Here is a 12,574-nt window from a genome sequence, read left to right as displayed (position 1 = left end):
TGTAGACCAGGCTGGTCTCGAACTCACAGAGATCCGCCTGCCTCTGCCTCCCGAGTGCTGGGATTAAAGGCGTGCGCCACCACCGCCCGGCCCAGGGCTAGGTCTTTGCTCCAGGAGGAGGCTTGCAGTTTGCATGGAAAGCAGTGTAAAAGACAGTTTGTGAGTTGTGGAGTCACTTCAGTTGTGAACTTCAGTCGTGAACTTACGGATTGGGACCCAGAGAGAGGAGAGCTTGGGGAGCCACCACTTGACGTTTCCTTGGGGATGAAGGATGAGAGCCTGATGAGTGGTTCTGCTTGTCTCCTTGCCCCCAGGTTTTAGCTCTTCTTAGACAAACTAAGGTAAAATGTGAAGTTTTTAGCAAGATAAAAGAGAATTAGTGTCTGGTAAAGAAATGGGGTGTAGAATAGAATGAATGAGTTCCAGTTACCTGGGTTCCTAGTCCACAGGGACTTCCGTCTTCCTGGGCCCCAGTCACACTTCTTTTAAAGGTCAGAATGTCACATGGGGAGCATCAAAAGGTTGCTGCTTTTGTGAGCCCAAGGCAGTCCTTCATGAAATCCTGAGAACTGAGTGGGAATGAGAAGGAAGTAGTGTAAGTCAACAACAGGGGTTCTACCTAGAAAGCAGTAGCAGGCATGAGTTAGCATGGGCTGTTGCGGGTGAGTTACCATAGGCTGTTGCGGGCTGAGTGTGGTTCCACCACAGCAAAGTCCAGACCTTGACACGAGGCTTCCTTGTTCACCCACTGGCTCTCTGCTTCCTTCCACCATCTTTCTGTTGGAGCCCGACTTCTCTGCTGTTCTGAGACGTGTGTGCTCCTGGGCTGGGGTACAATGACAGTGGCTTTTTGCTTGGCTCTTGGTGTCCAGGACTCTCTCTGTGTCCTCACTCTAAGTGCTGCCGCCTCTCCCTGAAGGGTCTGTGAATCCAGAGGGGCGGTTTTCACCTCCGTGCAGAGAGGAGCTGTTTCCTGTTTACATCAGCATCCCCACTCCTCTGAGACTGGCTCAGGGACTGTGGGAGGATGGGTGGAGGCTGGGGGGCTGCTCTGCTTAGCTTCTGCTCTGGGCTGGGGGGAGTAGAAAGGAAGGAAGGCTCTTGGGAAGGAGGAGGGGCCCTGGGAGCAACCTGTTCCTCATGCACTGACCTGTGCCCATCCAGGAAGGAGGCAGGAGTGGGTTCCAGGAGCACCGAGTAGCAATGGAGGCAGGCTGGGTGTTGTCCATGTGAGCTGGGAGTTGGTGAGGGTGCTGTATATTCAGTAGAATAGTATAAGGTCTTGAATGTGGGTTCAAGAGGAACACTAAGATGGATTGTTGGGTGCATGGAGTTTATTTGAAGAGTTATTAATTCACGGACAGACAGAAAACAGCATTGCATGGGTTCTGAGGAGAGCTCAGGCCCCAGCATCAGACAAAAACAGCGTGATAGGCCTGAGCAGACCACAGCACCGTCAGCCGTCCTCTCAGATACCCCACAAGATACTGAGATGCTGACTCCTAGTGATTAGACTCCCAGGTGTCAGGATCTCATCTAGGAAGTGACACAGCAAAGAGCACTGGTGTCACTTATCCTGCTTCCCACGTTCCCTGCCTCCTGCATGGGACTCTGACACCCTGGCTGCAGCTTGTTCTAGGAAACCACCCATTCTTAGAAACATAGGAGAGACCCAGGGTCTGGAAAAATGGCTCAGTGGTTAAGAGCATTCGCTGCTTTTCCAGAAGACCCAGGTTCAGTTCTCAGCACCCACATGGTGGTTCACAGCCATCTGTAACTCTGTTTCCAGAGAATGCAACCGTAGAGTAACGCCTGCTCTATGCACTAAGTTATGGTTCACGAGGCGGGCAAGGAGCCGGAGATTGAAACACACACACAGCCACGGGCAGAGTCATGGGCCATCCTTGAAACAAGAATGCCAAGAATGCTCCCTTGAGTCAAGAATGCCCTTTATTGTGTTCCAGGGCAGATTATACAGGGTCTCCTTGACTAATGGCCACGCTCTAACTCTCAGCTGCAAGCCCACCAGAAACCACTCTCCTGTCTTGTGCTCAGAGCAGCTGCGAGCACAGGAAAACAAGTTGTTTACAGGAAATTCAGGGTCTGGGAGTCCACAGTCCCCAACATCCAACACCCTCTTCTGGTCTCCAAGGGCATTAAGCATGCATATGATGTACATAATGCATGCAGAGAACAAAACACTTATATGTATAAAATAAAATAACAAATCCGTAGAGGAGGAGACCCTCATTTCTGTATTGTGTACATCCCAGTGGAGAGTGAGCACATACATGTATTGTTGCTTTAACAGGTAGCCTGCATGTATTAGACATTACACACTGGCTTAAGGAATCTTAATTGGGGGGGGGCTGCCTATATGAAATAAGGAAACTCGGCAGGCAAATGCTGCATTCAAATAATTTGTTAGTTCTCCAGCCCAATGTTTTTCTCTCAACCCTTCCTCCTTTGTGTGATGTCCAGGTTGGCTAGGTGTTTAAGGTTCTCTTGCTTCTGAACTGTGTACTTTGGGCGTGTTACTGAGAGGTGGGCGCGGGAGAGACTGACAGGGTAGCCACAGCAGACTCCCTCCCAGCAACGTGTGAGGTAAGGGAGTCTTCTCCCTATTGTAAGACCAGAGAGGGAGATGCCTGCTAAGTGTGACGGACATGAGTCAGCCTTGCTTCCCAGACTGAAGCTGCCACCTCCTGTGGAAGGTTTTTCTGGGCTTCTGTCTTTCTTGGTATCTCCTGGAGCGCAGCACTTCTGAATTTTTAGTTTTGTAAATTATATTTATTTACTCATTAGGGGGTGGGGGCATATGTGGAGGCCAGAGGATAACTTTTTTTTTTTAAAGATTTATTTATTTATTATTATGTACACAGTGTTCTGGTGCCAGCAGACCAGAAGAGTTCACCAGATCTCATTATAGATGGTTGGGAACCACCATGTGGTTGCTGAGAATTGAACTCAGGACCTCTGGAAGAGCAGGCAGTGCTTTTAACCACTGAGCCATCTATCTCACCAGCCCCAGAGGACAACTTTTATGGAAGTCAATTCTCTCCTTTCAGCTTGTGGGTTCCAGAGGTTGAACTCAGGTCATCAGCTTGACAGCAGCTGTCTTTACCCACTAAGCCATCTTCCTGGCTCCACATCTGATTTAAACAAAACAAAACAAAACAAAACAAGAAACAACCAACCCAAAACGTTAAAATTTTCATGTGTGTGCTACATGTGTGTTGGTCCCTGGTGAGGTCAGAAGAGGGTGTCAGACCTGTTGCAGCTGGAGTAACAGACAGATGTGAGTGCTGTGAGCTGACCTTGGGTCCTCAGGAAGAGCAGCCAGCCCTCTTCACTGCAGAGCAACCCCTCCCCCCCATTTTTCTCTGAAGAGTGTGCTGCTTTTATTCTGGGCCAGGATTTGGCTCCAGGTCCCTGCCTTCTGCCCACTGGGGAAGCTGCTGTGGGCACTCCATTTCCCTCGTGTCCACATGAGCAGCTGCTTTCTTGAGTGGGAGGCCTTTGCCTGTGAGTTGAGGAGAGGCCAGAAAACCTGCAGGCTGTAGGCTCTCACAAGTTTCTTGTCCCTTGGTGAACTTGGTCCTGAGCACCGTGCCTGGGTGTAAGTGTGCGTAGCTGGAGAGGTGTCAGCATAGGAGCGTGGTGTCAGCAATGGTTGTTGGCCCTTTGTCTAGCGAGTACTCCTAGGTGGGGCTCCAAGGTGTTTATCCAGAGAGATCCTGAGGTTGCTCATTGGAGGCAGGTGAGACCTAGGGAGTTCCCTTCCTGCAGGCTTGTTCCTTCTAGACCTACTCCATTTCTTAGTCCTTCATTCTAGTCACCTTAGGGTCTTGGGAGTAACACAATCAAAGAACTTTGCGATAGTTCTTTATCTCCTTTTACTGACTTGTATTTCAGAACGCCTCTTCTTCTTTTAAGAAGTAGAATCAGGTTTGGGAAGGTGTAGTATCAGGCTTGAGGTTCATAAAAGGCCCATGGAGACTTATTCTGTTTTTGAGACAGTTTTACTATGTATCCTTGACTGACTTGAAGGCCTCGGTCTCAGAGTAGACTCCCTGCCTCAACCTCCTGGGCTGAGATCTCAGGATTGCAGGCGGGTAGGTCCTGCTCTGCCTGACCAGAGAGGTTCTTAGCACCCTCCCCTTGCTTCCCCAGCTCTACCTCTGTTTTTGTCCTTTTCTGCCTGGGGACCCAGCAGTCTTTGTGAGTCTCCTTGACAACAGGATAGATAAGCTAAAAATAACCTTGCGCTGGGCTTTCTCTGGTGCTTGGCTCAGTTCCTGGGGCATCTAGATGCTCCCAGAGTATGTCAGTGAGTGGCTTACTGGGTGGGGGTGCTCATGTTTGGAAGCCTGAGGTCCAGGAATCAGAACTAGATAACACCACATGGCATTGTTTTCTTGTCTTCCTTACCTAGTCGGTGGCCAGTGCTGTGGGAATGTAAATGTTAAAGAGTGGAAACTGACGTACCAGGACTTCCGTGTGTCTCTGTGACAGTGGAGTAGGACATAACTCTGGTGGAATTTGCTTCTCTCTCTCCTCGGGGAATACCTATGCTAGACTGGAGGCTATAGAGCAGTGGTAGTAAGGTAGTGTGCCTGCCTGGCATGTGCAAGGCCCTCGGTTTAATCTCCAGGCTGTAAAATAAAGCAAAACAGCACACGGATGAGGAGGACCTCTCCTGAGCCCCTTTCATAAAATGGAAATATAAGGATTCAGAGCCATCTGGGTCAGTGGTGACAAGCTGTGGCTTCTCCTCACTGGGTGTGCTGTGTCTGTAGGTCCTTTACCAGAGCCAGCTGTCTCTTAATGACAACAGCCCATGCTAGCCAAGACCCCACATCAGGGCTGATCACAAATGTAACCGGTTTAGCTGTAGCTGCCTTTCTTAGGGCAGCGGCTGGGTCTCTCTGTCACACCTGGGATTAATCCCCCTCCCTTTCCTCCTCTACCCATTAGCAGGCATTTTACTGTGGACCAGGCACGAGGAAACGAGAACAAGATGTCGTGGTCCAATGTTTCGAAGTTGCCCGGGAAACAGTTTTATAAAGGAAGGTCGCTGTGAGCAGCATTGAGAGGGAAGGTCCCAGGGTGACAAGAACATGAGGCTGAGGGAGAGAACATGTCTGTGACAGAGTTCTTAAATAAAAAGTTAATAACATTAATAAACATTTTACAACTAATAAGACAGAAAGCTCAGAAGAAAAAAGCTTACCAATAGCTTGACAAACATTTCACAAAAGATATAACACTGGTCAATAATCATGAAATTATGTATGGGAGAGAGTAAAATTTATTTAACTTTTAAAAAGTGACAGTTTCTGTGTCATATTTCACAAGGTTTTGAAGATTTAATAAAATGTCTGTCATTTTTAGTTTTTTTTTTTTAATTTCTTGGTGAAGAATGAAATGATTTCCAGACTGAAAGAAAATATAGTGGGGTGAGCATGTTGAAGTTAGAAGAGGTGGGTTAGTATGTGGCACTGGGCCAAACGGGCTTCCCAGAGCCCGTTTCTCGTCTGTGTCTCCTTTCCTCCCAGTTCTGCTCTGAACTCACACTGTGTTGGGTTGGAGACAGTCCACAGATTGCTAAGAGTGCTGTTTGGTCAGTTGTCAGGGACCTGATTCCCCTCCTCTTCTCACAGTACCCGGACCAATTGCTCCCAAGATGGTTTGTAGGACCAGAATAGTCTGTGGCTGGTGTGCTTTTGTTCCTCCCACTCAGGCAGGGGACAAGGTCAGTGCTGCAGGTGTTTCCTGGAGGATAATCCTTGCTGATGTCCAGCCTCCTGTGTGAGGCGGAGGGAGGGACCCAGTTTTGGCTAGAGCATTGACTTGAATGGACCAGAACGTGGGGCTTTACTCTGGTTGTGGCAGCTCTCACAGTGTATTCTTGTGAGGGTCAGAAGTCTCCTGGGCTTTGGGGCATGGCGGTATTTACTAGTCTCTGGGGGCAAGAAGTTACAAATTTGGCTTCTTCTGAGAGCCTGGACAGTGCCACTGGCCACTCTGGAACTGTATGCCACGGCACAGGAGAGGCTGCACTCTCATGTTCAAGTGCTGGAGGAGAGGGGTTTTCAGAAGTGGAGAGCTGTTTCTGGGTGCTTGTGCCCTGACAGGGATGAGCCGGGGATACTTAGATAATGGCAGGCTCATGGGCAGGCCCTCAGGAAGTTAGTCGCAGCCTCCTCCTTTTTGCATTCTCTGGATACAAGTGAGCCAAGTCTGTCTTCTCATACCCCCGCTCCCCATGGTGTGCATGGCACAGATGCCTCTTCTCATGTCAGAACACTGTCAGGATTACTGCGTGCCATCTGCTCTGTCACCTCAATGTGCCAGGTGCTCTTTGAGCCTTTTTCCGTGGATCTTCCATGATAACCACTCACTTCTTAGTAGTTAACCCAGCATTTTTGACCTTTGCTCTTCTGTTTTTGCTGTGTAGGAATTGGAGTCAGAAGCGAAAATAGATGGAGAGACTGCATCAGACAGTGAGAGCCGAGCAGAAGCAGCTCCCCCACCAGCCCCCATAGATGACACCCCAGAGGTCCTTAACAGGGCCCTTTCCAACTTGTCTTCAAGGTAACCAACTTAGTGGTGACCAAGCCAGGTGCATGAAAGGCTGAGGTTTTTAGGGTTTCTGGTTCAAGATTATTTTCTCTCCACATATATCCTCTGTGAACATTTCTTTCAGTTCTCAAGGGAGAACTAAGAAGTGTCTCAGCTTAAGTGAATCAGGGGTAAAACTCTTGACTCAAGAAAACCAGTCCCCTAAACACCAGCTGTGTGTGTATGAGAAGCACAAATCGTAATTCTTTGAAAGTGTTTGTGTGCCTTCTGTGGGTAAGGGCATCATGGATCCTGGGTTGAAAACTCAGCTTACCATTAGCTTGCTGTAGGATCTGTTTTCTTTTTTTTTCTTTCCTCAATTTATTTGTATAGAGTGTTCTACCTGCAGGCCAGAAGAGGGCACCAGATCTTATTACAGATGGTGTGAGCCACCATGTGGTTGCTGAGAATTGAACTCAGAACCTCTGGAAGAGCAGCCAGTGCTCTTAACCTCTGAGCCATCTCTCCAGCTCCCTATTTCCATTTCTAAGCATAATATGTACAAATATTATATGCTGATTTAAAAATGCCAGTTGAAATAAAACCTATTTAGACTGTTGTGTTGAGGGTTGGGTGGGTTGATGCATAAAGTTCTTATATCTTATAGATATGCCTGTTGCATGTTTGTGATAGTTGGTACTCTCTTTGTCTAAGACAACTGTTATCATTGTGATTTCAGGGCCATGCCATGAAGAAGCCAACTGTAGGGAAAAAAAAATGATTTTAGACTTAGAAATGGCCATAGAAGCCATCCATGTAGACACAGGAGCAAAAGACACTGTCTTACTCGCTGGCTCTCCGCACACTGCCCTCAGACTTTGAGGTGTGTGCTCGTGTGGCTTCTGCACCTGCTGAGCTTGGCTGTGAGCAGACAGTGGTGCCGGGTCCTGCCCTCCCCAGCTGTGCCTCTGCTCCTGAGAATTACTACCTGCAGGGCCCTCGAGTCTCACTTCCTTTAGGCTGTGTTCTGGTTCTCCCTGGGCTCCTAACGGGTCTTTCTCTCTCGCCTAGATGGAAGAACTGGTGGGTGAGAGGCATCCTGACTCTGGCCATGATTGCATTTTTCTTCATTATCATTTACCTGGGACCAATGGTTTTGATGATGATTGTAAGTACCGTTGACAAGCCATGATAGTGCTGCATCAGCTTTACCTGTGGGGTTGGCCATCTGCAGTGCCTGCTGCCAATAGTGCCTTGTGTTGGGTTGGGTTTTTTTTTTTTAATTTATTTGTTTATTATTTATACAGTGTTCTGTCTGCAGGCCAGAAGAGGGAACCAGATCAAATTACAGATGGTTGTGAGCCACCATATGGTTGCTGGGAATTGAACTCAGGACCTCTGAGCTATCTCTCCAGCCCCCAGGGTTGGTTTTGAGAATGCTCGGAGCCCCAAGTTTCTCAGAAGCTTCTGTCCTAGAGCATAGCCTCCTCCCATTTCTCGTGTACCGGCTGTAGGGTCAGTGGCATGAAGGACCCTGGCTGCTGGGTTGTGTGAGATTCCGGTTTTGTTTCTTGTTTTCCTGGGGCTTTACTCACAGACTCAGAACTTTGATTAAGAATTTGCAGTTCACAGGAGTTCGATCTTCCTGCCTGTTTTAGTTTGGCCTTCTGTTGCTATGCTAAACACCATGACCAAAAGCAACTTGGGGAGGAAAGGGTTTACATGTCCTGATCACAGTCTGTCATGCAGGAAGCCAGGGCAGGAAACTGGAGGCAGGAGCTAGAGCAGAGACAATGAGGAACACTGCTCGGTGGCTTGCTCCCCATGACTTGCTCAGTCTGATGGCAGCACCCACAGTGACTGGGCCTTCCACGGCAATCATCAGTCAGGAAACTGCTCCACAGGCCGGCCTACAGGCCAGTCTAGTAGAGGCGTTTTTCTCAGTTGAGCTTCACAGTTCTCAGATGTCGCTAGTTTGTGTCAGGTGGACAAAATGTAATCAACACAGTCATTACAGACAGTTCTAGGTGGTGACAGCTGGATGCTGAGCAAAGCAGCAGAGCCCCTAACGTATATATTCAAGCTCAAAGTGGGAAGAGGATTGACTGAGTCCTGGAAGGTTCTAGAGTAAAAGGTTAATGAGGACACTAGGACTGTGCATCTTACTGTGAGAAATTGTGAAGTAGAGGTCTGTATTACCCTGGGGTGGTCTGAGACAAAGGGGGGAAGCAGAATCAGTGTAAGATGGAAACATCTCTTAAGTACCATGACTGTGCTGAAGGCCTGTGAAGACCCTAGGAAGAGCTCTCTGATTTCTCTGTTTTTCAGGTGATGTGTGTTCAGATTAAGTGTTTCCACGAGATAATCACCATTGGCTACAATGTATACCACTCCTATGACCTGCCCTGGTTCAGGACCCTCAGCTGGTAAGCTCACTTGGTCCATGGGGCACATTGCCTGATGTGGGTGATGTGATTTGTGGTAGGAGATTACAGAGTGACGGTGGAGACAGCCATTGCCACAGACTTGCACGGTATCTTTGAGTCTGTGTCTTTCATAGGCTGGATTGTATGGCTGTCTGTGAGGAGTCTTCAGTAGTTGGTGTCTTCCCTAGAAGAAACAGATGTGTCTGGGCCTGAGTCTACCTCAGTAGTAGGATTCCTTAGTTCCTGCAGCCAGGGATGGCAGTTTGTGTCCCCACCTGAGATCAGCGTAGTTTTATGCTACAACCCAGCACCTCACTGGACTCACTGGACTCACTGGGAGCTGGCAGGTTCTGGTGTCGGTGCTGCTGTCTCTGGAACTTGATTTCCTTGTCAGTACAACAGATCATTGAAGCTTCATCTGTTGGAACCATTCTTCCTCTAAGGCACTCATGGTGCCAGCATAGTTATGATCTGAGCTCCTTCAGAGACTGTTTTTTCTTCTCCTAAAAGGACTTGGCTGCCTAACAGCAAAAGCTAAATAGCTAAATAAAGAACTGTAGCACCTGCTGTTGGCTCCCCTGTTCTCAGGTGGTGCTATTCTAGCAGAGCTGGGAAGACTCACTGACTATGCTAACTGCTTTGGGACTTAATGGACTGATGGTACTGATTTGTGCGTGAGAAACGTGGTGATGACCAAGGAAGCTGACTTGCTCAGCCGTGGGTACACTCTTCCATGTGTTTCACATCACTCAACAGTACAAACTGACTCTCAGCCTCCACCTGCCCTTGGGATTGCTCTCTGGGCCAGATGTTCTCTTTGTGGCTGTTCTACAGTTAGACAGCTGTGTTTTGAATTTTGTTACATACTCAGGAGGCCTGACCCTTGCTATGGTCACTTTGCAAAGAAAGTTTTTCCACACAATGGAAAATAAACCCAATGTGGGGGTTTTTCGTAATTGAGAGATGGGAAAGAGAAGCTCTTTGGTTTCTTTTGTTGAGGGCTTGGGCTTGAGCTGATGCAGCATGATCCCATATCCAGAGGCATAATGGAGCTGTTGGTTGTGGCTCCCCCCTCTTGTTCCTCCAGTTGAAGAGAGGATGCAAACAAATGCATAGTTAATGCTAGGTGAAGGATTTGGGTCACAGCCAGGCTTCCAAAGGAGGATATGTCCTGAGACGGAGCCCAGGTGCCTAATGAAGTCATTAGCTACTGCCTGCTATAGAAAATGTGATGTGGTAATGGATATCAGGTCATGCTTCATTTATCTATCTATCTACCTGTCTATCTGTCCGTCCATCCATCCACCCATCTATCCCTCCTCCCTCTCTCTCTCTCATCTACTTAAAATGGTGTTGGAGCAATGAATGAAAACAATGGATAGATGAAGGGGTGTTCCAAGCAAGGAAGAGATAAAGCAGAACAGACAGTGACAAGGCCAAGTGAGCCACTTTTGACAGAAATGGGGAGATCCTGTGCGAAGTTGGAGTGACCCTAGGGGGTGGGCTGAGGCACACTTTGGAGGGTCCCAAGATTGGCTGTGGGAACACCACAAAGGGGGGGGGGCAGACTTCCAGGTTTGTGTTTTTTTTTTTTAAATTGTTTTTTTTTTCTTTACTTTTATTTTGACTTCCAGGTTTGTAATAAAGGGAGAGTAAAGTAAAATGTGCCATAAATTTCTAGATCAGTTCTCAAGGTGGTGGGCTGTTCCCTTTTCGAGGTTTTGTGAGAGCTCGTGGAGGAGGGCTGCACACAGTTCCCTGGCACTGCCTTCTCATCATTTCCAGGTACTTCCTTCTGTGTGTAAACTACTTCTTCTATGGCGAGACAGTGACGGATTACTTCTTCACTCTGGTCCAAAGAGAGGAGCCCTTGCGAATTCTCAGTAAATACCACCGGTTCATTTCCTTTACCCTGTATCTCACAGGTATGTATCGTGTGCTTCCCCAGTTCTCCTCTGGGCATCGTGTTCCTCTGTTTCATTTGTACGAGTTGGTTAAAATTTTGTGATGTCAACTGATCATGCTAGGAAGCAAGCTAATAGCTTGATTACATTGCTGTAAGCTAATTTTCCCTGTGGGCTATGAAATCTCTGTACTGCTTAATTGTTACAAGTAAGTTAGTGAGTAGACCACTTAACTCAGCTAAAGAAAAAGAGGAAGAAATGCAGTGTGAGTCATTTGATCTTCTCTCCTGTCTCCAACTAGGGTTCTGCATGTTTGTGCTGAGTCTAGTTAAGAAGCATTACCGACTGCAGTTCTACATGGTAAGGGGAGTGTGTGTGGGGGGGTATGAATGTGCATTTTATGTGTGTGTGAGAGAGATTGAAATTGATTTCTTGATTCACTTGAAGATCTGCAGAGACTAACGAGGCAAGTTTGTTGGCCTGATGATCTGTAGAAACTAATTAGGCCTTTGATGTTCTGTAACAAATCAAAACTTGATATGGCTTGTTCTGTATTCATCTAGAACATAGAGCAGGGAGACAAGAGTCCTGCAGACCAGACTCTCCTTACACCCTCAGAGGTCTTTCCTCTGAAGGTGGGCTCCAGGGAGGGCCATGCTGCAGCCGTGGAGGCACTGCTGCAGAGCCTCCATCTCATTCATTGTTGGTGCTGGTCATTCCTTGCCTCGGCCCGAGACAGTCTCTGTGAGTGGGAAAATGAAATGTCCCAGGCTCGAGAGCGGGAAAGGACCCATTCACTAGTAGGAGGCAGACCCTGCTGGTTTCTGTTATTGTTTGGTTGGGTATGATGATGTATCTTAGACTGGTCCCACATTTACATCCTCCTGCCTCTGAAACGCTGAGATTTCAGGCATGCCTTACCCATGTCTGACTTAGTCCCTGCTTTGATGGGACAGTCACTGGGAAGGACTGTGCTACTCCAGAAACTCGTTCAGTCCTTTTCCCGGCCAGTGAGCCAGGTGTGAAAGAAGGTCTTCCCTGGTTCTCAGTAGTTTCCCATTTGTCTCTTCCTGTTCTTTGAAGCTGCTTTGGCAATACGCTTGGTAGGTAGAGTTCATTCCTTTCTCTTGCAGTTTGGCTGGACCCATGTGACCTTGCTTATTGTCGTAACCCAGTCACATCTTGTTATCCATAACTTGTTTGAAGGAATGATATGGTAAGTAGTGACATTGAGACATTTTTTTCCCTTCATGCTTGGGGGTTCTCATATACAGGCTGGCTAAGGATCTCTGCCTCCATTTCTAAGCTTCTCAACGTGAGCACATCAGAATTCTCTGTGGGCTGGTTTACAAAGTACAGTTGATTCCTATAGTGGAGTGGCAACTGATTCAATTTCTAGTCCATTCCCAGGTGAGGTAGATGCTGTTGTTCAGAACTGGACTCTGAGATGCTCTAGTCTAAATTGACAGGTTCATTGAAAGTTAAAGAACCGAAGGTCAAAAACTGTGGCAACAGACTTGATAATGTAGGCTAGATAATCATGATTTCCTACAGCCTATAAACAAGGAAAGTAATGAATATACACATGGAGGCGGATTTTTCTCTCCCATCAGCCAGCTCCCAAATAACCACATGGAAGGCTTGGTTGAGAGCTTAGGCCTTTTTTTTTTTTTTTTTTTT

The 12,574-nt window shown here is 47.6% G+C and overlaps 1 protein-coding gene across 2 annotated transcripts in view; it reads left to right on the top strand.

Annotated features, from left to right (window-relative positions):
- Cds2 (CDP-diacylglycerol synthase 2) overlaps window positions 1–12,574 on the top strand; it is a 48,928-nt gene that overhangs the window by 20,186 nt on the left and 16,168 nt on the right. For both annotated transcript variants that reach the window (XM_005365561.3, XM_013353176.2), the window contains exons 2-7: window positions 6,461–6,597; window positions 7,636–7,732; window positions 8,893–8,990; window positions 10,776–10,915; window positions 11,196–11,254; window positions 12,028–12,110. In XM_005365561.3, coding sequence (XP_005365618.1) covers window positions 6,461–6,597; window positions 7,636–7,732; window positions 8,893–8,990; window positions 10,776–10,915; window positions 11,196–11,254; window positions 12,028–12,110 — 614 coding nt within the window. The remainder of the gene's footprint in view (window positions 1–6,460; window positions 6,598–7,635; window positions 7,733–8,892; window positions 8,991–10,775; window positions 10,916–11,195; window positions 11,255–12,027; window positions 12,111–12,574) is intronic.

Source organism: Microtus ochrogaster, unplaced genomic scaffold (assembly GCF_000317375.1).
Source record: "Microtus ochrogaster isolate Prairie Vole_2 unplaced genomic scaffold, MicOch1.0 UNK3, whole genome shotgun sequence".
NCBI lineage: Eukaryota > Metazoa > Chordata > Mammalia > Rodentia > Cricetidae > Microtus > Microtus ochrogaster.
This window is presented reverse-complemented; position numbering and strand designations above follow the sequence as displayed.